Source organism: Lonchura striata, chromosome Z, assembly GCF_050655825.1.
Source record: "Lonchura striata isolate lonStrDom1 chromosome Z, ASM5065582v1, whole genome shotgun sequence".
NCBI lineage: Eukaryota > Metazoa > Chordata > Aves > Passeriformes > Estrildidae > Lonchura > Lonchura striata.
Window position 1 is genome coordinate 76,371,657 of NC_140740.1, and position 25,067 is coordinate 76,396,723.

Genomic DNA, 25,067 nt, shown 5'->3' on the forward strand with positions numbered 1-25,067 from the left:
CTTGCCTTTTCCCTCCTGTTTAAATCATCTCTCTGTCTCTCTCTGTCTCTCTCTGTCTCTTCCTCTTCCTCTCTCTCTCTCTCTCTCTCTCTCTCTCTCTCTAACTCTCTCCCTTTTGCCCTACCTCTTAATCCAAATCCCATGTTGTGTACGTATTCTAGGACATCAGGGACTAACTTGTATTAATTCTTATGCTAAGTGTGGAATTTACTAATTGTTTTGTAAGCTTCTGCAAACCATCTGACTTTTGTTCCTCCCTTCGACAACAAGCACCTACAAAACTTGGCTGTTCCCTTCCACTTAAGGACAGGAAAACGCTGTGACTAGTGATGGCAATATAATGTGCAAAAGTGCAAGCTTCCATCTGAAATAAGAACCTTTCAAACTAAGAGAAAATAGAGGTATAACAGTGTCTTTGTATCCTCTTGCAGCGGACAATGGATCAGCAGAATAGGAATGATTTGGGTGTTACATCCATGGTTTATTGTAATTTGTGCTTAGAAAGGTATGTGTAAATAACACATGACATTTCCTATTCTTATGATAAATTAAATACCCTGGCAACACTGCAACCTTTTAATCTCTATTAATTACCCAAAATAAATATAATTTGCAGCTTAAAATTATTGTTTCAGACAGCATTAGATTTCTGCTTTTCTTAGGGCTGTCAAGATAAAAAGCATCTGTAAGAAAGTCTCTGATAGAAAATCCAGATAATGACATTGCAAATATTGATGCAGAAGTCCTGTCACAAATTATGCCATCCATGTTATGTTAGATATAAAATTTCAGGTGAAATGAGGATACTGACTAAACTCACTTCCTTTTGTTAATATATAAAGTGAGTAGTTCCTGATTATCATGACTCTGTCTCTGCACTGCCCTGAATAAATCAGAATTAAAGGATTTTTACACTTGCCTGCAAGGAGAAACAAAATCTCACTATTTTTTCTGCTCTTGTGAACTGGGGCTTTCACTGAGAGATTGGTGGTAAATGCCAGAATCCAGTATTTTGACAGGTAAAACTTTTCTTGGAGACTGAAAATGGACAAGCCAGATCTGATGTGGAAAGTCTTTAGCTGCTCTTCTGGTGTTTCTGTACACAAGCAAGGTATTCTTGCACATCGTCTGGAGAGCCAAGTATAAGAGGAACTCTCTGGTGAATATTCTCAGGTTTCACATCCAGCACTGCTTCAGTCCCTGTAGTTGCCATCCCACCTGCCTGCTCGATGATGAAAGCCATAGGGTTGCATTCATAGAGAAGTCGGAGCTAGAAAGAAAGAGGAAACACTTGATTGACTTTGGGGGAAATTATATCAAAGGATTTGCTAAAACTTAGCATTCCTTTTGTGATTTTAGAAAATACTGTACCAAACTTCAATTGACCTAAGTAGCAATGTCTTTCAGAGAGCCCTTCCTTCCCTCTCTTCTTCTCACCCTTTCTAAGGCTTTCTGCTTGGAGGAACAGTGCACCAACCTTACATCCAGGCATGACCACTATAATTTCCAAGCTGACATGGAGATGCAGTACCAGTGAAGCTGTATTTTCTAAAAAATCTCAAAAGTGGGTGTCCCGCAGGCATCAGCAAAACAGTTAAGCTGGCTAAGCTAACAGTACTGGGAAGGAAAAGCCAAAACATCTTCTCATATGGAGTTTTCATGTGTTAACTCAGAGTTTGGGATAATCATGTTATGTTTAGTCAGGATATTTTGGAGTTTGAAACTTGATGCTCCCAGTTTCAAATTTCAGGATTTTATCGCTTCTTTTCAGAAATGCAGGTAGATACTAGTGGCCTGAACTTATCCGGATGGTGGCTTCAGAAGGGGCTGCAGCTATTTATTAAGGGCAAAAGTTCCCTTTTGGTTTGGACCCTGATATCTGTTTACTTTTTTTTTTAATATTACCTCTTGGGGTGTGTGTGTTCTGGTGGAATGCAAATATTCTTAGGGCATATGCCAAAAGTTTCTGTGTTTAAATGAACAGCGACAATAGCTGGTCAGTTCTGAACAAATATTATTTCAGTAGGTTTATCTGAAATGCTCATGTACAACAATATTAGCACATATTTTGTTTAAGGACTCTTGACACGTACAAAAGAGGAAAAGCCTTCTGGGAAAACAGAAGTGTGGAATGCTACGGTATATAGAAGCAGAGAAATTGATTGAGCACAGGACTTCACTATCCATCATGCCTTTAGCACACCTTAATAAAACCATGATATAAAACAACTTAAATAGCACTGTATTACCTTCTTTCTTGTCTTTAAAGCCCACTGAAGTGCTACTTCTGGTACAAGGACTCCATCTCTGAGGCAACATAGGACCAGTATCTTTCACTCTTTTCCCTATTGCTTGGTCCAATTCTGGAAGCTCATGAGCCAGCACACAGCAGTGGTATCACCATGGAACCACATTTCAAGTTTCTTGTTGCTGAGCTATGACTATGCAACTTGAGGAAAGCAGTTTTTCATCAGGTAGCAGTGCAACTGCACTTAGGAATCTTCAGATGGGCTCTGTCTTCAGATAGGTGTAACATTTTCACCTAATAGAGAACTATCAGCCTTAAGTTTATAAAAATATTATTCAAAATATATAATTTGAAAATATTTATTTGTTGTCTTGTCCTGTACTGTTTATTGAGCATTTAGTTTTCTTTCTTCAACTTAAGCAAGGATCTGTATACATTTTAGGACCTACATTCATGTAATTCACATTTACTCTAAAGATTTTGATCAGTTCCTTTAGATCAATTCCAGTGACACTTGATTCTCTTCATCTCTCTAACCTAGTGCACAGACTGTCTTTGCAAGGAAAGATGATCAGGGGACTTGCCACAAGAGTATTATTTTTCCAGTAAGAAAATATATATGTGAAAACAACTATATACATCTGCACTCTGAGATGGAAAGAAAACTTATTTTTAATGATAGTATGTTTTACTTCTTCTATTACTCCATTTACTTAGCAGTTCAAGCCAGAGCAATCCAATAATAAATGTGGGTTAGATCTATGGAAACCTTTATTTCTTTAAAATTATGTAAGTATTTTTTCCTTTGTACTTTTGTCCTGTTTTTCATTCTCTCCTTTCAACAATGGTTTAATAGAGATTTCAAAACAAAAAGTTTCATTTGAAGAGGCCAGTCAGCAAATCCAATTTTTCTCACACAGCAAATTCCTTTTTGTCCCTTTCTAGTTTGTACAAACAGATCCACATCATTTAGTGAGAGCTTTTTGGGTGGTATTTTTCCATGGGATGGTAATTCAAAAATTTAAGTAATTTTTGACTGGACAAACATACAGACATTTTTTGCTGTATATGTTGAAGATAATTATTACCCTGTTTTTGCTTTGAAGACCATTTGGATCTGCTGGCATTTTGGTAAATACAAGATCACCATGATGAAACCAGTAGTCCTCTCTCCCTAAAGACTGTACATATTGGAATATTCTGAGACCAGTGTGGGAGACGGGGCAGATTCCTTCATGTACTAGCCATGGCTACAAAAACATTTAAATAGAAGGTGTTAAGTATGGTGTAGATCAGGAAAGAATGTATTCTTGGAGTCAGAGCACCATGTCCAACCTATTATGTACTGAGCCAATGATTTCCTAGGGATGACCTGCAGGTTACTGCTGGTCCACAGATGTATGACTAGGTCTCTTAAAACATATTTGTTTAGAAAGTTGATAATAAGGGTATTTGATATTGCAGAAGAGAAGTTGAGGTTCACAATGGTCCATGGTCCATCACTTTCAAAGACTCACTGCATTGCATTGCACTGCATTGTCACAGTGCATTTTGTACCAGTGTCCAAATGGGAACTTATATTTTCCTAAAATACTTCATGAAGCCCATGTTCCACTGTAATCACTTTTTCTGATCAGGTAGTAGAAGCCTGAGTTTGCAAAGCTGGTGATATAAGCCCAGTGTCCTTGGGAAACATAAGGTAGGAAAAACATTTTTTCTAGCATTGGAAAAAACCCTTTCTGGGGCTCAGCATATCCCACCAGCTTGTGGGATAACTCTTGTTCCCCGTTTAAAGTGCAGAGGTTTTCCTTAGATCCATGTTGTATCTGCCAACCATGCACAGTGCCTCAATGGGTTTCTTTGATACTGAAATATTACATTTAGAAAAATCATTAAGTCTTTTGCAGTGAAAACCACTTGAATATTTCATAATATAAAAACACAGAGGAAGATTTCTGGCCTAAATAGACAATTGCCTAAATTTCTTTCCTAAATTCAATTGCTGACCATTATTTTTTCATTAATATTTTTTTCCAAAGTGGAACATTATTATTTATTTATTTATCTAAACTATTGCTCTGGTAATACCAGAGGTATTAGGATGGCAAAGTTCACCAGAAAGGAATTCAAATTACATACCTTTCCTTTAGGACTCTTCTGATTAGCAGGATACATGAAGATCCCACCGTACATCAAAGTGCGGTGAACATCAGCGACCATGGAGCCCACATACCTGGCACCGTATGGGGAACTGCCATCCTGGAAAACATGGAGCAAAGCACGATATTTATCAGGCTAGACAACTAGCAACATGGCAAAGTGTCATTTTGCTATGAAACAGGAATCAAAGCTACTTAAGTCAATGACTGCTTATAGATACTGCAAACCCTGAAATCAGTCCTAAGCTCATCAGTAAGATGTGATTGTCTACAGGGCTCAAAGATAAGAGTTTTAAAGACCTGCATTCACAGTATGCAAACCAGAATACCTGTAATTTAGGGGCAAAATTTGGAATCAAACCCCAGCCTGAAAAATCCAAGGGACTGAAAACATCTTCACCTTATCAGAACAAGTTCAAAACCATTTGATATTGATCTTTCACTGCTTCCTAAGCCAGAGCATGAAGGGTGGTGTCACTCCTCTACATGTCCAGAGGGGTCCAAGAGGACTCCAACCTTTATCTTCTAGCTTATTTGTCAGGTGGTGAAATTGTGCAATTGGTCATAGCATTCATTCAGCAGGTTAGTTTGGGAGATCGCGACTTATTAATGAATGTAATTTTCCTCTCAGCTTAGAAGTTGTTGTTGTTGAAGGACAGGCCATTTTAACAAGAGCAATCAAGCAATCATTTCAGTCTCAGGTCTGCTGGTCATAGAAATGGGTAGGTAGGAGATATAGAAGACAAGCAAGGTGTCTTGAACAAATTGAAGTACATACAGTAGACCAAATAAGCTCCATTCAAGAAATTTAACGTTACAATACATTTACAAAGCGGACACACAATATACAAATGTAAACTGAAGGAAAGCTTTTTAAGAAAATAATTTTGCTGATTGTTTCACATTTCTCAGTCTGTCTTCAATCAAGCTGAGGAGGAATTTTCATCTTCCCAGATCATTACTAGAGACTAAACTTCATGAATATTTAATACACATACATGTTTTGCATTACAATGCTGAAAGTCTGAAAACATCTCAGAAGGGCTTTTTCTGTCTGGATCAGTTTCCTAACAAAAGATCTTAGCACTTTCTACAAAGCTCATCCTGTACTGATACTACATATAGAAATCTACTACATTGTTCAGCAATGCCAGATCCAACACCTTCAGACACCACAATTTAGTCATCTTTCCCAGCAAAATCGTAAGGTTGGCTGGGGAAAAAAATCCACAACTGGAAGAAAAATAGTGAAAAATGTAATTTTATTTTGAATAATTTTTTCAAATTGTCCAATGTGACTGTGAAGAATTGATAATTACTCTCTATTAAAATGGAAAAATTCTCATGAAATTACACATTATAAAGCAACAGAACACTAGGAAGTTAAGTTCTATGCTGCTAAACATAAGACCTGGATTTTTGATATAGCTGGTAATAAAATCAGAAAAGAGACCTATTCCAGGCTATGTAATAACCCTTGGTCTACCCTACATATGCTGTTTTTTATGATTCATGTTGCACACATTAGAAGCACTATGAAAAATTCAGAAGAAAACAATGCAAACTATGAAAGACTGATGGATAAGACACAGCCTAGAGCTTTTGCATTTAGTTTTGTTTAAATCTGGTCCTATTAATTGTAGGCACAAATGAACAAAGCTTTTAAGTATTTGTTCCCTTTTTTTTCATGGCTTATGCCCAAATAATTGCATATTTAGGCTTCAGATGATAGCTTCTCCATCTCACAGCTGTTTCTACTCATGCCTTTGCAATTGTAAAAGTCTGACACCAGGAAAAACCAAACACCTTTACAGGTATTATAGAGAGACAATTGTGAGTTTTCAGTTAAAGAAATAACGTTTAAAAATGCAATCAAAAGAAGGATTTTTTTTTTTTTTGTGGTTTTAAAAGGTGATCAACTGAGTCTTAAGAACAATTTGTTGAACACTAAGAAAAGTCATAACATATTAACAAGCAGCCCCTGAACCAGACTGCTAAGGTGCTTCTATGGTATTGTCAAATAAGGACTCTGTAAACCACAGGTATGAAATTTAGTGACCATGAGCTGCACAGATGAGCCACCTGTCTACACATCACCTGACAGATTTCCTATTCACAGGCAGATTATTTACATAATTTGTGTGTACATGGACCGTGTTATGCGAAGGATGCTTTGTGGGTTCCCTTCTAACTCAGGATATTCTAAAATCATGAGATGCCACTGACAATTTTAATTGCTTCTTACCCGGATAGGTATTCACCAGCTAGAGACACAATGCTGAGACTGTGCTGAGAAAAATACAGATAAGTTCCTCCCTTCTGATAAGGTTATCGGTGGAACTGCATACTGAAATAAAATTTTTACTTCCCTTAGCATATAGCTGTCTGCATGGGAAGAAATAATACTCATTTTAGTTAGTGAACTGTTATTTCTTGTTTCTCCAGTTTTGTTGCTCATGCATTCTTTTACCAATAAGAAAGTTAGTAAGTTGCATGCATATTGGCATATTGCCCAGGCATTCTTCTCAAACAAAATAATAGAGCATGAATGCTAGACAGGTTCATCCCACATTCTCAGTAATGCCAAGCTCTGTGTTTGCTCAGTAAGCATTTCTGATTGTTTAGTTAATGACAATGAAAGAGCTCGAGAACCTTCATGTTCCCTTGGTCAGCATCCATGTTGAGTAAATTTGTAGCTACTCTTTTTTTACCCCTTCTTCTGCTTTTCTTTTTTTGTTTGACTCAAAGGAACAAAAATTATTCATAACGGATAAGTCCTGTGATTTTTTTTAATTCAAATTCTGATAGTAGTAAAAATTTCATTTCTTTCTTCTACTGTTTTTTGACAGCCCTCTTCTTCCACAGCAGAACAAGACCAGGTTTTTCTTATATAAATATGATTACTAGGAGGTGGGAGTGGGGAAAGAAATATTTTTCTACAGGCTACAACAGCAACATCTTGCATTCCTTACTCCACATACAGATGCAGTGAGAAAAGAATAGTGGTTTTACTCGCTTTTTTGTATCACTTGGACACAGCTTGGCTAGGTGACAGAAGAATGCTTCATACTGAAATATGCTGCTGAGGGCGAGTTTTTAATGACATTGCTGAGACAAATTCTTAACCAGGGAGTCTCAATTGCATAGCTCTCATCATCCGCAAGCTGTGAGGAGACTCAGCTTCTCTTGTGCCTGACTGTAGGAAACAAAGATAAAAGTAGGTGTCATAGCAAAGTGTGACAATGTCCACGGAGTATTTAAAATTCTTCCAGTGCCAGAGAGAAGCTAGGGTCTTGCAGCCATTATGGGAGGAAGAACCCATTTTGGGGAGGAGTTATAGTAAAATTTGTGCAGAGAGGATTTCTGGCCCAGCAGCAGCCACTAACCATTGCAGACTGGAGTAAACATGTTAAATTACAGACAACTTTGCAAACAGGAGCTTGCTCTTCAAACTGCTTAAGCAGCAGTGTGATTTTGTCATGCTTAATAAAAAATCAGCTTCACTTTCATACCAGAAGAGATGTGGTTAGAGATATGTTTCCCACTGCATGATAGTAGTAGGAGGCTTAGGTCTGGCCTGCAGAACATCAGCATTTTTCTAGTGTTTTCATTCCAAATTTATGCCTTAGGCAAATGGTGATCCGCAAGAAAATTTGAGGGTCAATGCAGTTTTGTAGTCTGAGCTGTCTGATCTGGGACACTGCTGTTAGATAACAAGGGGAAATCTCTCTTCTACTCATAAATGGTTGATTTTTAGTGTTTTGTTGCTAATGACAATTATATAGAACATAGGACATGTTGTGGAAAACACTGCACTTTTCCCTGTTATATTTTTAACTTTTCAGTTTTTCATGGCAATGTCAGAGAGTCATCTGAACAACATATTGACCTAAAACCACAGAAAGGAATTAATAGAGGTAAAATCTAAGGAAGAAAAATGCAAAAAAGTGACAAATAGCTAAAATTGATGCCTCTTGGCTTTTAGCAGCCAGAAGAGTATAGGGTGAATGATCTTCCTGAACAAGGTGTTCCAGCATGCCCATACGTCAGTTTCTCCTCAGGTCACAGGCACAGGATATTCAGCAGACAGCCTCAGTACCCTTCTGCATGCTGGAGAGAAGGGAACAGAGACTGACACTGTGAAAATCTCCACCTGGCTCCTGTAGGGAAGTTAGGAACATCACCAATGTGGCCGCAGCTGGGCAGCCTTACAGATGAGGCCAGGAAGCACATTTCCTGCTACAGAGAAGTGGTAAAACCTTTTCTGTCTAGTCCTCCCCTATATGCAACTCTAACGTCCTTTCCAAATCAAGGAACTGAGTTTTGCTATTTCCAAAACTCAGGTTCATAACAAGCTTTATTTAGATAGGTGGTGCACTTCCTTGTGCTTTGTGGCCATAACATTTGTGCCTCTGCTCTTCTCATGCTGACAACTGCACATCTCAGAGCAGCAAAAAATGTGACTGTTCAGCACAACTAAGAAGATTTCCTGTGTCCCAAATAACCCATGCACTTCTGTACTGCTTGCTTTAAAGCAACAAAAATATCTGCCAACTTCTGTTGCATTAGACGAACAATTTCAATAGGTTTTCATCAAATGATGCACAGATTTGAGATAAAATAGTGTTTGCAAATGAGTTTTTTCTGGTACATACTAACTTTATGATTTAGTAAGTCACATGATAGAGCTGTCCTCATTGATTCTGTGGGGAAATGCCTCTGTCTGGTCTTTCCACAGAGTTTGAAATATCTTCAGTCTTTTTCTAGTTGCCTGGGGTTGATGCATTTGTTTAAGAACTTTACTTTAAACAACACTTTGGTGGTTTGCAAAAACACAAATTAATAAATCCAGTCTTAGTGCATTGTATTGAATATGTGGCCTGGTATCACACCAGCAGAATGAGAAGCACAGATGTTCTTCACTTTCCCAGCTGGATTAGGTTTCAGGAAGTAAGAAAGTTGTGTTGTGGGTTTCTGTTTCTCTCACAGATGAACTGAATGCAGACTTTGGAGCCTCAAAAAAATCTCAAATATTCAAAGTTAATATATTTAGAATGCTGTGATGTTAGACTTTCTGTAGCTACAGTCTGGGTAATATGAAAAGGAGGGTTTGATATTTAGTCAGTAGTCTTGCAGCTATAGCTGATACAGTAAATCTAGATTTAGCTCAGAAGGAGGAGCTTATCATGGGACTTATCATAGTGTAAATGCTTACTCATTATATTTCCCTTTTACTGCATCCTCAGGTTTTTACTGAATCCATTTATTTAATACAAACCATATTACAAGTATCCTTGACAACTAATAGCTTAAAAATAATGACCATTTTTTGATAGGAAGAGCTTTAAAAACAGCTTCCTGACCAATTTAAATCCTGAGTTAATCCACATCACCATATTTCATTATGAACTACTCTTCACAGACACACTTTCTACAGAACTTCCAGCTTTCCTCATTGAGAGCTTGTGTCCTGTCCTCCTAGCATTGATAAATTAATATCAAACTGTATTTGTCCAAGGAAGTTCATCAGACATGGGATGTCTTTCAGCAAGAAAGTTCATCAGACACAGGGTATCTCTCTTTTAACCACCAAATATAGTGCATTTGTGCCTCACACCATTTGTTTAGGTTTTCTCCTCAGCCTACAGGATGGTTCATGCTCCATATGATGCAAGTAGATTGTACAAGAATGATACTGCATTTTTCAGATGCAAGAAGGTACAAGAAGGAGAAGGTGATGCCACCCAGATTCCTGCAAACACCTTCTGGGCAGCACATGGAACGTAGCCCTGAATGCCCAGCTGCACACATTACTGAACTGCACATTCAGATAAAGCTGGAAAATGAGGGTATCCCTAAATTTGACGTGCACATTTCCAGAGTTTTGTTGAAAGATCTAGTTCTTGGGCACTTTACACAAACAAGCTATGACTTTATTTACCAAAGTCTAAGTTAAAAAAGATGTCAGGATGCCAAAAAACCTGCTCCATTACATGCATATCCAAAATGGACCAGCTGGTATGAAAGGGTCACATGGGTCTGAACTCAGGAAGACCTTCAAATAGTTTTCCATCAGCCAGGATTGCATGGAATGCAGTGCTTGCCAGTGCATGGTACATTGGGTATAGTGCTAATATTTTCTTACCTCAGGGAATTTTTTCTTTTGCAAATATTCTGTCATTGCAGGATCAAAATACTTTGCATACCCTTCATTGAGACTGTATACCTTCCCCTTCTTTTTGATTTTAACATCTCTGTCCACCAAAATAAATTCACCAAGACCCTGCAGGACAGGATAAATAAGGTATTAGCAGGCAGCAGAAAACTTTGTTGAATTTCTGTAACAGTGGTCACACTAGCCATGGCAGAAATGCTAGCACAGCTTGATCCTTTCAGTACCAATCTAGTGTATAAACTGACAATATTTCAAAAAGAGCAGAAAGCAGAGAATTTACATTAAATTAATGAAAACCTGTTGAGTCGGTACTATAAACAAAACCCTATTGAAATAGAGTATCAAAAGAACACCAATCAGCCCAGAAAGCAGATGGATCATGAATCTCTGTCTTCAAATCATAAGACTGCAAATTAAGAAATGACACTGCCTTCTGATTTTTGGACTCTCTTTGCCTGTCTTGTGTAATAACTTAATGTGAATGTGGTCAGCTACACCCATGTGTTGCTGTCTGCAGTTTGATTTCAAATTTCACCTTCTCTTTCTCTGTCTCAGGCAGAGCAGTTCACCTCCCACTTCTTTCCACTTGGAATGATATTATTTATAAACATTACAAGAAGTTTTGGTAATAATCCATCCTTTTAACTTAAAAAAACCCATAAAACAATAATAATAACTATGTTATTTCCCATATTTGATTCTGGTTTTACAAATGAATGATCTTCTTGCATTCCCACAGTAACACTCACTGTGTTCCTGGGCACTGTAGAGTGGCACATGTTCAATTGCACAGGCATTGTTGTGCTTTTGCAAATTTTTGGGTATGCAGCTTAGGTGACAGCCATAAAACTACTACACTCAGGAAATGAAACATCACTTGCCTCAAGCTATCAAAAAAATGGTCCTTGCCTCAGGCTAAACAGTGAACATGCTGATGTTCTTACTGAGACAGAAAAATCAAGAATAAAATAAACACAGATTCCTTTAAGTGAATATAAAGACACAAATTAAATTTTCTTAAGTGTTGGTTTGAATGAAGAGGTTTTCAAACACTTAACTGAGAATTTAAGTCAATTTCACTTCTATTGAGTAGGAAAAAACCAAGCAGGTATTGCAACTTCATATATTATTACATACTTGTAAAGAGTAGGTGGGATGCTCCAGGACGTGGAAAAAATAATTGTATAAAGGGGATAAATGACAGAGACAAGGATTAAAAAAAATTACAATCAAGCACAGAGAGCCCTAAAAGACAGTGGCAATGTGATTAAAACCATGACTGTACCGGATCCAGCATGAAGCAGTCCACTCCTTGCCCTGTGGAGAGGGCAACCAGCGTAGCACTACCATACAGGGCATAGCCTGCAGCAACAATATTGCGTCCGGGCTGTAAAGCATCTTTTTCAGAGGGCTCATCATCTGTTTCCTGAGAAAAATTACCAATGAGCCAAAGGTTAAATTCTGATAATGAACAATAAAAACAACACTTCAACAACAACGTATGACAGATTTCCTTTTTCTGTCTATGCAGGCGTTTGAAACTTAAAAACAAGAGATTGCTACACCCCCCTTGTTCAGGGCAAGTTTGGTACAGGTACATACACATGCTGAGGGAGGATGTTGTGAGTTTGTTATTTTATACATGTCACGCAATCAATATGATACATGCCACAAAGCTGATCCCTTAGCATTATATTCCCAGCTATTAACTGAGGATCATCAGAAAACTGAGACAGAGCAGAGATACTAATTTTCTGTAAATGTAACATAAGCTGTCATATTGACACCCCTCAGAGGGAATATCTGATAGATAAATGCTGTCATTAACATTACAGAAAAAATGCTTCCATAGTACATATGATGGAAACAAGTTTTTACATTGGTCTCTTCTAGTGAAGGGATGCATAACTGGAGGGATATAAATGCTCATCTATTATATACCAATGCTCACCATATTATATACAAAATAACAAATGTGTTTGGTTATGTAAAATGTGCATGTGTGCAGGTACTCATCTGTAACTCTACATAGAACATTCAGGTAGCATTTTACCTCATGCTTTTGATCAATTTCTGACACTTATATTTTGATTTGGCACTTTGCTTATCATGGATCAGCAGCAGCCCAAGGAGACAAGGTACAAATATTTCCAGTCAGCTTTAGGGCTGTGTCTCAGCTATGGCTTACAAGAGTTTTTCTGATGGGGTGGGTAAGGAGAGCAGCCAACAGTACTTGGGAAGGCTGGTTGCAGCCTTTATCTCCTGATACTACAAAATGGGTAGGGATTCCTTGATATTTATGCTTTCTTAAAAGTCCATCAGTTGTGGTGGGTCTTTTATAGAAGTTTTGATGGTGGTCTATGGGGAATTGAAATGAAACACTCCCCCTTTCTTCAGGCCCTGGCTTAATATTTTATTGTTCCCAACTCAGTTTCTCAATGATTGCACAGGCTCACTTAGCCTGAGTTGCAGCTAAATAGAAACAGCAGGTCTAGCCCTGAATATCTGGTTAAAAAAATTTAAATCCATGAAGACTGTGTTGTGTAGAAAATAAAATATTTGCCCATCAGGGTTTTAGTTCCCATTCAACGTTGTTTGTCAACACCTTGAAGAAAACTGAGATGTGGGACACCAAAACAACACCTTTCTTGGTACACAAAGATAGTAATTTCACATCAAATTGTTTTAATTTTCAGCTGAGAGACTTCATTACTTAAGTCACTTCACTTACAGTTTTTAACATTTTGCTCAAGTCCTTATATTACTATTTTGCCAAGTCCTTCTGTGGAAATAAAAATCCAGTTGACAACCAGCTCATCATGGGAAATGAAATATAGCATGTACAAATATACATGGTATTCAGTCCATTGAAACTATGTCAAGCTGCTTATTCTGGGAGTTTATAATGCAGATAATGAAGGAAAACTAGTTTAAACTTCTGTTTGCATGTTTCAGAGCTTTGAAAATTGACTAATAGTAGCTAATACTTTGCAGAACAATCCTTGCAGCTTCATCTCTTTGGAAAATATACCCCTATGGTACATACATCGCACCATTAAAGGCAATGGCTGTCTATAGCAGACTAATTATTTCAGCATCAAATGCTGAATTAAACATTCATTTAGGCAGTTAGTTTCAAGCCTATTATGGTTGTCATAGCTTTTTGCATGCTCTTCTCATTAAAGAAAAAATATTTTTTTCTTTATATAGTATAGAGCAAAATGGTTTGTTTTCTAAAATACAGTATATATACAACACGTTTGTATTTGGGTTATTTATGATATTGTTTTAAAATATATTTTTTCTGAGATGAAGCTTTCAGTCCTATTTCTTAAATGCATTTTCTATGTTTATATGACTGAGAAACTATATTTTTGTTGACTATTCTTAAAAAAGCAGAGGAACTCTTCCCTCAAGGTATATAGTCAGTTGGGCTGAGTTCACTTGTTTTTTCATCCTTATTCACAACTGTGTTTCCAAGAGCTAGCTTCCAAAAAGAAGAAGAAAAGATAAAAGATTTTGCAGAGCTAGTTAAAATGTGAAAAAGCTACAGATCAGCTGATGCTTCAATGTTAGGATTGCAGGAGTTTTGTCCTGCCAAGTACCATGTTCTGTTAAACAAACCAGAGAATTAAGCTGGGCAGTACACTCTGAAATTGCTATTTTCTCTTTTCTCTCATGCACAGATGGATTTCCTGTCCATTATATTTTGACTATGATGGTGGTAGTGAAATACCTTTAGAGACTTTATGCAAAACAATAAAATAGATAGATGGACTATGACTTACAGTGACTCTGTCACTATAACTCATAATTGGTGTGAAGCTGGTGAAACAAAGGCTGCAGAATTTGGCTATAGGGGTACCCTCAGGTGATATCTGAGTTTGAATTTTTTTGTGTTTGTGATTTGCCTGACATCACATAAGGGAATTCTCATCAACACTGGGAGCAGCACTAAAATGACTTGATTTCCAGGTCTCCACTTGAATCATATGTTTCAAGAGTAGTCTTTGTGTTTTTACTGAATTCTTACACCTTCTCTGTGAGGGACTACATGAAGGGGAGGGCATTGTCCATGAAGGGTAGCAAATAAAATCCATCAGAGGTGTTGGGCAAAGTTACAAATTAAAACCAAAATGAAACAAAGCAAGAGAGTTTCATAGCATATTTGTGCAGTATGACTTAAGGATTGTAGATTTAGCTCAGTGGCATGAAAACCAGGGAAGAACCCAAGTAAAAAGCATTAATTGCCACCACATCTTAGACATTTTGGTAATTGAGTCTCTCAGTGGCAGCAGCTGTCCAATCCCCTGCTGATTCAGCAAGGCTCCTGCCTCAGCCCCCCTTTTCTGGTGTTTCTGATTTTCAACTGCACCACCCTGGTCTCAGAAAGCAAAGGCCAGGTGGAAAATTAAATAAGATGAGATAGCATTTATTTCCTTATGGGTTTTTCTAAGAAACTGATAGAGTGCTTTTCTGACATGATGAAATGGTTCCTCCCACTGTGGTGGAGGCTCTGGATTGGGAGCAGACAACTGTTTTCAGGATTGAAATGTATTGTCCAAGTCTGGCCTTTCTGTAAGAGTGCTTATTATCTGTTTTGGTTTTTTCCAAAAATAAGCCAAATGTTTCTGCTTTGGAGAGTGTGCCTTTGGAATTAAAGTTAAGGTGAGACTTGGTCAGAAAATCAGTCAAGAGCTCATATCAGAACTGGTAGATGCTAAGGTTCATCCTTTGGAATCACAATGGTTCTACCTTTTCAAAAATGTTATTAATGAATCTTAAAAGGCCTAAAATAATGTTCTCTTTCTTAAGGGATACTTATCAACTGGAATAAACATCTCACTTTTATTCTTTCATACTACCCTTTAATAACAATCAATAAAACACTTCTTATTTAATAATTTCACAGGAAAATGTTATTGTCTACTGCAAATATTGGGAGATGCTGTTGTCATTTAGGGAGGGTATATTTGGTAAGATAACTGAAAAGGGTGGAGGTCTCTCTGCTTAACATAGGGGCACATTTCATAGATTTCATCAGCACAGACAAACTCTTTTCACTGCAAAAAGCCAGATACTGCATGGTATTGGAGGTGGTCCAGTAAAAAAATCATACCCAGGCACCATCTCAGTGTTGTCTGGCCTGCACAGCATCCGTTGTGTGGGTAACAGTGCAGACAGCCAAATTCCAGGACTTGGCTTGTGCCACAGCCCTCTGAGGTTGTGCCATAACTATTTGATTCACTAGTAGATTCATGTTCTCAACAGTGATGACTATTCTATTACCTACAAGAGATGTAAAACCCAAGGACTAGCCAGATGAAAATTATGAGGTAAAAAGTGAGAGACTTGAAAAAAATATCTTCATTTCCTTGAAGTGTAACATCTGAGTCTGCAAAAACTTCTTTGAAGTCACAAGTGCTGTAAACTGTTATTTCACAATAGCGATGGCTGAGGGTCTCCCACAGTCATATGACCGTGAGCTCAGGCTTTGGAAAAAGCACCAACTGCTGGGAGATTAGCACACAAATCACAAGACTTGGCATGACTGTAACTCTCGGTGTTTGTAATTGCCTGCGCAGCTGCTGCTCTGTGTAGCCCCACGGGAGCAGACATGCACCGGGCCCCATGAATGCAGGATTGCTTCCTCCAGCCCCCAGCATCTCCATCCTCACGGACTCCCATCCATGAGGGGCACAGCAGCTGGCGCTGAGAGCCCACACGGCACGGTCCAGGGCTGCCAGCCCCGCAGAGTGCCCAGGAGGACAAATACTCACCTAGCTGAGCCCCCAGCATCACTGAAGGAGATAACCAGCTGCCCTGGGGGTGAGATCCTTGTAGTTAAGTGCCTTTGTGTGTGGAGGAAGGAAGTGCTTTCACCTAACAATTTCACGGGGCTGGGTGTCCCCTTCCTGTGAATTCAGGCAGCATTTTAGCACGCGTGAATATCAAGTGTTCATCTACTCTTTCTAAGGCTCCCCTTTTGCCCAGAGGCACATAATGGACCATGGAAAGAAACTAGGCAAGGTTATGAACTCAAGATGTTTTCCTTTCACCAAGTAAATCATGCCATGTATGATTTGCTATTCTTACCTTTTTGTAGATAGCAAAAATTGTTCCTATTGGTGCCAAGCAGTCTATATTGGATGAACCATCAAGGGGGTCAAAGCACACCACATATTTACCCTAAAACAGAAGTGACAAGGGAACCATTTAATGATACGTTGCTTCACATTATTATTTCCTTTTACTTGAAAACTCACATGTTTTTATGTCAGCATTTAGCCCTCCAAGTGTGCCTGATACAGCTTGTCAGAGAAGGCTGCGCTGCTGACCCAGCTGGCCCTGCAGCACAGCACCAACTCCCCAAGGGCCTGCCAGAGAAATTGGAGAGGACTCGTTTCTGCTCAGACAGCACAAATAGATGGTAGAGAGGAGCAGTCCTCTGCTGCCAAGAAATTGTTTAAAAGCAAAAGGACGGACTCACTCTGGGAGCAAGTATCTTTCTTGAACGAACATGTTTTGTTCTGCTACTTTTTGCTGCGAATGAAAGGATTTCGCTGCGTTGTGAGGTTTAAGGGCAAGAAGGCAGAAAGAAAAAAATCTTCGGGGAAGGGCAGGTTACATCAGCATGAACAGTAACTCGTTGTAATAGGATCCCCTCCTGGGGGAAGCCTGATGAAGCGGTCAGGTGTTTCCTTTGGACATGTAATTTAACACCCAGTCTGCCAGCCCCTCATCTCATTTTATCTTGCTAAATACTAACGTAATCCAAAACCATCGCAGCGGTGGTCAGGGAATGTAACAGTACACTTACACCTGGGATTTGGGATGTGTTAACAAGCTTAAAAATAATTATTCTCCCCCCGCTTCACAAAACTTTAATAACAATTGTACTCTCCACATCTCTTTTAGCTGTTGAAATCATGCCGCCCTCGAAAGTTATTAATCAAAACAACACAGAAATGGTGCAAATTTTCTGGATTCTCCCGGGAAGGGTTGAGTTAGGGGGCCAGGTCTCATACTTGAAGCAAGAGTGCCACCTGGTGCTGCCTGAGCCGACAACCCCCCGAAGCCCCGAGCTGCACAGACCCGCTTGTCCTTCGGGGTGATGATGGCCTCCTTGTTCTCCTCTGTGACCAGGACACAGGTGCTGTAGGAGGACTGGAGCATGTTAATCACCAGGGAGTTGGATAATACATCCAGCTTCTTCACCTCATCCCCCGTCACGTTCACAGTGCCAGCTATACCAAACCTACAGAACAGTAAAAATGTCAAGAAACCCAAAAGAGGCCAACATTACAGGTTTTTAGGGAAAAAACACCATAACAAGTCTAGGTTGTTCATTCATCTTATCTTCCTACACATTTAGATAATCTTTGGATGAAACAGCTAAGGAGCATTATAAGACTGTTGCTGCTGTAGAAAATAAAAGCATGCTCTTTGTGCTCTTTGAGGCCTTAGTTGGGTCCTTTTGCTCCTGTGTAGATGCTCTCCAGGCCAGAAGCTGAATCTACAGCCCATCTGATAAGTACCAGGCTTCCTCAGCAGCCCCATGAAGCAGTTGGCTGCAGTTTTGAGAAAGCAGAAAGTGCAGTGAGCATCTGCAGTATTTTCTGCCACTAGCTGCTCGGAGTACCATGGTGGTCCTTTAACCCACATTCACTCAGACCACGCCAGCCCCAAATCAAGACTTTAAAGGCATCCCTGGGGAATTTGCCATGTGGAACTGTATCTCAGGATCAAGGTCTGTTTTATTTGGTGATCCTCAGCTGAGTTAGGATGACGCTTCTTTTTCCTATTCCGATTTTAGCAAAATACTAATGGACACAGTGTAGTAGTATATATGTTTCAGAGACTTCCAGTTGAAGAAGCACTGTTTAGGCCCAATGTGCATGTTCTGAGTGTCTTAGAAATATGAAAAGCATCCAGGGAAAAGATTTTTTTATTCATTTAGAGACATTAAAGTTTGTTTTTTGTTTTTTTCTTGGGGGGGGAGGGTGGATGGGGCAGGGGCAGATGGGGGAAAGGGAGGAGGAAAAAGAAGCAAGTAATTAGTCCCAGGAAGGATGTTAGTCAGTGGCAGGCCTGAGCTGGGAGTGGAGTAGGTTTTTCACCTTTCTCAAATCTAAAAGCTGCCTGTGCTTTTCAGAAGTATTGAGTATTTGGGACATTTTATTTTTGTGTGCCAAATTTAAGATTTTGAAAAGGACCATGATTTTCAGGGAATGGTAAGTACCTATTCTCCAGTTAGTGTGTTTTCAGGCACAATCACAGCTCAAGTCTATGACTTGGAAAATGTTCTCCTTCACTTTTTAATTGAAAATTTGTCAAAAATTCATTAAAGAAGACACAGCATTAAAGAAGACACGTCCTATTTGGAGGGAGTAGAAAAATCAGAGCTCTTTAACTACACAAATGCAGATGGATGCAAGCCACTTTCACAGTGGTTGAAAGTTTGCCATGGGAATCCCTGAAATTTCATGGTTAGTTTCAATAATTTGAATGGTGCAAATTACTAATTTGTATGCTTGGATACTTTAGAAATTTTTGAGACAACATCTAAAGCTTTTTTGTTCAGAAAAATAAACATTTGCTCCTTAATGTAATGGATGGTTTGTTTTTTTTTTTTCTGAAAGAGGAAGAAGGATTACTGTTATTACTGTTGGAGGTTATTCCACCTCTAGCCTATCAGTTTCTCTGCTGTTACAAACTATTTCAGAAGTTGTCTATATAAAGATAAAAATTATGTAAAAGCAACATTTCCTTTAAGTCAGGGAGAAAAAATAGCTCAGTTTCACCTAGTAATGAAATAGACAAAGCATAGTTTACTAAGGGCATAGGAGACTGAAACTGTGGTTCACTTTGAGTATGTCTCCTGTCCTCTCTAGGCACTATAAAGTGAGGACAATAGTTCTGAGACATTGAATTAACTATTTGCCAAGATGATTGAGGACTTGGATCAAATAATCAACAGAAGCACAAAATCTCCCCCAACACTTAGGGTCATACATTTTGGTCTTTCTGTGGGAGGAAAGGAAACCTCAAATCCTGGAACAAATAATAAATGTTGACTTTCTTTCACAAATATATTCCTGGCCTCTTTCATGCATGCAGGTGTAAGTACATACTGAGGCATGTTCAGAAAAATCTCTTTCAATACATATTATCTCTGAATTCCTTCAGATAGATCACCATTAAAAGACTTAGACTGATGTCTGTTGCACTTGTCTATATGGAACAACTCAGTGCATTCCAAGTTTTGCTAAGGCCATTTTTTATTCCATCTGCAAAATACTAGATGCCAAATTGTTGGTTTTCATAGAGGGCCTTTTGAGACTCCCTGCCTGTAACCCTGCACGTGGGATACTGCTTGAGGAAGGAAAGAGAAATGCAGCCAGGTATGGCATGGAGTTTCTCTCAGGGCTGTTACTTTAGAGCATTTCTTATACAGCAGACAGGCAGAAAATCAGCTTCCCAAGACAAGCCAAGCCCTGACTTGTACAGTTCAGCAGAGGGCTTGGATGTTAGCAGAAAATATCACAGTGAAATATTTTCCATTAAAAATATCATGGTGTGATTTTTAACAAATTCACAGTAGATGTAAAAATAGATTAGTATCAACAAATGCAAGATATAACAAGGTGAGCATTGCATTGAAATTCTGTTCTGACTTACATTTTTAGAACAAAATATTATATAACAGCAGTTAGTTTAAATGTCTATCTTGCACTCAGTATTAAAATGCTCCAGAAAGAAAGCTCTCCTGCTTCCCACTCTTGATAATCCATGGTCTGGCCTTACTCAGCTTAAAAAAGGCACTTCCAAGGTATTTATGAATCCCTGCCCACTCCCCAGCCTTGCTATGCCAGTAGCCGTCTCTCTGCCTCCTCTTCCTCCCAGCAGTGCAAGGCAGGACTCACATGTGGGCCAGGCCTGCCTTCCTGACAGCAGAAGAAATGGCCTTTATGGCAGTCAGCATGGAGTTGAGCAGCTGCGTCAGCTCCCCTGTTGCTCCTTTCACGCGGCGTCCCTTCTCCATGACAAATCGTGTCAGTGTCAGCATATCCGTCTCAAAGGGGCTTTTGTCAGTCATTTTTGCGGGGTACCAGGCCTCCTTCTCAGCTGGACAAGATGCTCTCTTGCTGTGTTGAGGTCCTGGGTAGCTGTTGTATTTTGAGGTGAAGCTGTGTTTGGCTGTGTTGCTGGTCAGAATTTATTAAGATGTTTCTGAGACCATGTGATTGCGTGCTCAGAATAACTGCACTCCATGGCTCCGCTGGGATGCAGGAAAGGATCCTGAAACAGGACTACAGCTGAACAACTACTGCTCCTCTGGGCTCGCCTGCACTGAAATTAGCTCTGTGCAGATCTAGCTACATATTCTCATTGTACATCTGACTGATTATAATGCAAAACTCTTGCTGGCTACGTTCTTGGAAATGGATTTCCTGTAGATCCTGTTCAGCAATTGGTTCAGCATAGCCAAGGCTATGTTTACAGGGCACCAGAAATTAAAGCACCAGACACCATTAACCATGTGTGCCACCATGTCCCACAGCACCGTGACTCTGACAGTGAAGTTCCCTTCCCTTTAAGTCCTCTTTCTTTACTCTCTTTTGGCCTCCACCCTGAAGGAGGGTTTTGAAGGGGTGCATATTGACATGCATTTATTTCCTAAAGTGTTTTATTTTGCTAGTTGGTCTGCTGCAGCTCCATTTTAATGATTTAATTCCTGGTCTGTGTTGCTAATACTGTAGTGTTTGAATAAATTAGTATTGGTTAGCTGTGGCTTGTGTAGTTACAAAGTAATTATGTCTCCAATAATTTACAAATCAGGCTTCTCTGATTTAAGCGTGTCAGTGGCATAACTCACAAAATAAAATTTTATGTTGGTTTTCATGTTGTAGTGCACCATGTAAGTATAGCAATGTCCAAATTTGCAATGATGCTGCCAGTAACTCCTTACAAGAAATATCCTAGGAACACATGGTGCCAATGCGAAGGTAGACAGAAACTCTCCAAGTAATGTATTAGATTTCGCGTTAGATACATGCTGTCTGAAACACTGGAGTTATGGATTTTAATTACAGTACTGTCTTCCCACTCTGACTAGTCAGTAATAGAAACTATATGCTGTTACATGTTGTAGCCTTCATCTTTCTTAGTAGCAGCACTCTTATTTTAAAGTAGAAGATATGCGAAGCCCACCAGCAAAACAAGAAAATCTGGAGTAACAGAATAAAAGTTTTATTAAGATTCATTGTTATTCCTTTAACCCGAATTACTACACTAAAAACTTGCCAAGAAGGCAAAAACAAAATTCAGTATCAAAATATATACCTAATGTGTTAATAGGAACTGCAGCTGAAGCATTTCTTCAGATTTTCCTAGAAGTGTCTCGTCCTCTATGAATTATTTGTAGGGTTTTAGAAGGATTTGAATGCTAAAGTTTTCTACTTTGAAATCAGCTGCAAGAAAGAGTTTTAGAGACCAAGAGCACTGAACACTAGCCACAAGCAGAAAGACAGAGTTCAGTGCTGCTTCCATCCCATGTGCTTAACTTTGGGGATATTTTTCCAGTTCTGTTCCAAGGTGGAGAAAGGACTCATGAACAGAGTTGCTCAGATGGAGCAACAGGCAGGTTTTATGCTACATCGTCTAAGGCAATGGTTGAAGAAGAAAGAAATCTTGAAGATTTCTCTTTTCTACTACAGTGATATAGTTAAATGTACAGGATACTGTTCACATCACAAGACAAATGTGGCACAGCATATTCTGCCTGGTTAGGAGACTTTCTTCTTTTGAACAGACAAAATAGTGTATGTAGGGAGCTTTGGGATAGCACCTGGTAGGATCAAGAAAAGAAAGTTTCAAGTTATACATGCAAAAATACCTGCTGGCTTAAAGTACAACCATTACATTCTGCACATTATTTCATCATCATGGGAGCTGTCAGCCTGACCCGTACTAAAATGCTTTTAGTGCAAAATCTCTCTGCTATGTAGCTGGAATACCATGAGCATACCAAATCAAATTAGTAAATAAGAAATGGGGCGAGGGTTGGCCTATGACTTCTAACTTTTGTCAAAACATCACATGCAGATATTCTGTTGATTCCAAGTAATCTTTTACACTGGTCCAAAAGACAAAGTTCAGATCATCTTCTAACAGAAAGTTTGTTTTGGAGTTAGTGGTTCAAAGAGTGTTTTCAGAGCTAATAAGTCCACTATTTTTTTTTTTTTTTTTTTTAAATCTGTGAATGTATTTAATAGGTATTGGATTTTTTAATATATACAAAGCACAGTTCTTTAAGCTTCTTAAATAAGAGTCCTTAAATAAGAAATTAACTTACACTATTATGTTAAGAACACATATTCTTCAACCATTTTTTCCATAAATATTGCAAAGTACAGCAAAAAGAAATAAAACCTGGATAAAGGCACAAAATTGGATTGTATGAAAACTTCACCCTTTGTTTTGATAAGTACTGTGATCCCACTAAAACATAACAACCCAAATGATTAGACCATATAAATAATTACTCTTTTGGGGAGGGGAGAAATCAGATTGTGTAAAAAATGTGTGATTATTGTCTATAAGCCTGAGAACCTCTCAGTACAAGGTGCTGGAATAGTATAGGAAGGCTAAAAAAATAAATACCTCAATTTTTCAAATCTAGAATATTTGCCCTCTACTGTAAAGAGCTCTTGGGGATTATTCATACTTGCACTGGTGCATGGGCCAGTCCTGGGCCTTAAAGGTGACACCTTTTCTCATAGATATGAAATGTTAGTTGCTTGGATGGCGCCAGCTGAAACTGGAGCCAGTGACCTTTCACCAAAGGGCACAATGCAGCCTCTGAGGAGTGCAGTGGGTAAAAGTGCTGCGGGGGCTGACAGCAGTCCCTGTGACAAATCCACCTTCCCACTCTGTACTGGAGAGCTCTGGAAAGGGGGATATGGAAGTAATTTGCTAAGTAGTTCTCCCCACTGGTGGCTAGCCAGAGATGTTGCTCAAATGTGGCCTTATGCATTACTGGTTAGAAGATAAACCCATCTCACAATGGGTAAAATGCTAAATATGAAATGTCAGCCCACAGGCAAAACCAAACCACTGAGTACTGACCTAGCAAACACGGACAGTATTGACTTTCCTCCTATAACCTTTACATGCTGTCAGTAGGGTGTATTAAAAATAGATATATGCAGTCCAGATTCCTGTAAAGATTGAGGGCAGAATACAGACAAGGAATTGCAGTGAGCAGGCAAAAAACATTGCTGTGGATTCTGTCTGCTGACTCATGATAACAGACCACTGAGGCACTGTAGTCCAGACTGACTACTACCAGCACTCTCAGTCTTTTAAGCGTTCAGGTCCCTGAAAGTTGCCTCCATTAGCAAAGCCTCATCAGAATTGACATTTTCAGCAGAAACTAGGCCATTCAGTCCCTGACAGAAACATCTCGCCCCATCAGTTTGGAGAACAGATGCATATATACAACTGTCTAAGGTTTGCCTGTGTGCCTCCAAATGTCCCAGCATAACCAGTCAGAATGAGGATCCTCAGGTTTTTATCTGAGTCCTCAAAGAGAATGCCCTTGCACCCTGGATTTCAGCTTCCCTGTACTTCTCTCTTGTTCTACAAGAAGAACCATACTCAGTCAGGCCACCTGCACTGATAGATGCAAAGCTTCCAGGCAGGCAGGTTTATAGCTCATGGCACCCCTAGACCATGAACTGAGCCAGTGTTCAGTGGCAGGTTACCCACAGCAACACCCATGTGATCCTTACTTTGAGCTTGGTGAAGGTAAGTGGGCAGTGAGAAATAGCAAAGATTTTCTGATTCTAATTGATTCAAAAACACAGTGCTGGACAGCCCCAAGCCCTAGAGAGCTCTTCCCAGCCGTATGCTCTGAATGAGCATATTAAATGTCAGTATGCTTTAGAGGGATCTTTGCACCTGCCTCCTGCTTGCACAGCAGAATCCTTTTCCATGGTAATCCCCAATCCTAACATAGCACAAAGAACATCTGGTGGAGGTTGCTAGCAATACACAAGTTCATGTTTTCATCAAGTAAGAAGGTTAATTTTTGGCAAAGATAGCCAGCTCATCACAGCAGAAACTGTGTATGTATGAGCTGTCTACACATACTCTTTATCCCATTAAAACCCCTCCACACTAAAATGTCATTTTCCACCCTTGTGTAACTGGATCTGATAGAGTGACAATCAGCACTATTAACATCATGTGTCAGAATTAACATGCACTACTTCCCGTGTTTCACAAACATTAATTCTCCATCACAGTAAACCCAGACTGAAGTACAGTGAGCAATTTCTGCAGTGTAGACACTGGTCTAGGAAAGGTCACTCATTGTAAGAGGCAGCTGAGTTTTCTTCCCAGGACTTTTAAAAGAGGACAGAGTTGGCTATACTCTGATAGTCTGTAGCTCGTCTAAAAAAGGTGAGATTATTTCCCC

General features: G+C 39.1%; 1 protein-coding gene across 2 annotated transcripts; it reads right to left on the reverse strand.

Moving 5' to 3' along the window:
* Positions 1 to 460: 460 nt before the first annotated feature.
* FBP2 (fructose-bisphosphatase 2) lies at positions 461 to 25,010 on the reverse strand. 2 transcript variants are annotated; one of them, XM_021531140.3, is made up of 7 exons: positions 20,509 to 25,010; positions 17,678 to 17,840; positions 16,679 to 16,771; positions 11,868 to 12,008; positions 10,553 to 10,690; positions 4,388 to 4,507; positions 461 to 1,270 (listed from the first exon to the last, which is right to left on the reverse strand). In XM_021531140.3, the coding sequence occupies exons 1-7, from the start codon at positions 20,679 to 20,681 to the stop codon at positions 1,076 to 1,078; spliced, it is 1,023 nt and encodes a 340-aa protein (XP_021386815.1). In that variant the 5' UTR covers positions 20,682 to 25,010; the 3' UTR covers positions 461 to 1,075. The 2 variants fall into 2 exon arrangements, with proteins under 2 accessions (XP_021386815.1, XP_085424248.1); XM_085568122.1 differs by lacking the exon at positions 20,509 to 25,010 and adding an exon at positions 20,264 to 20,502.
* Positions 25,011 to 25,067: the final 57 nt, after the last annotated feature.

Excerpts from the sequence above, each read along its gene's own strand:
- FBP2 (XM_021531140.3), bottom strand. The coding sequence starts at position 20,681 with ATGACTGACAAAAGCCCCTTTGAGACGGATATGCTGACACTGACACGA. Across the intron at positions 12,009-16,678 it reads TTTTTGCTATCTACAAAAAG|GAAACAGATGATGAGCCCTC; the intron begins GTAAGAATAGCA and ends AATTTTTCTCAG. Across the intron at positions 4,508-10,552 it reads AAAAGAAAAAATTCCCTGAG|GATGGCAGTTCCCCATACGG; the intron begins GTAAGAAAATAT and ends CATGTTTTCCAG.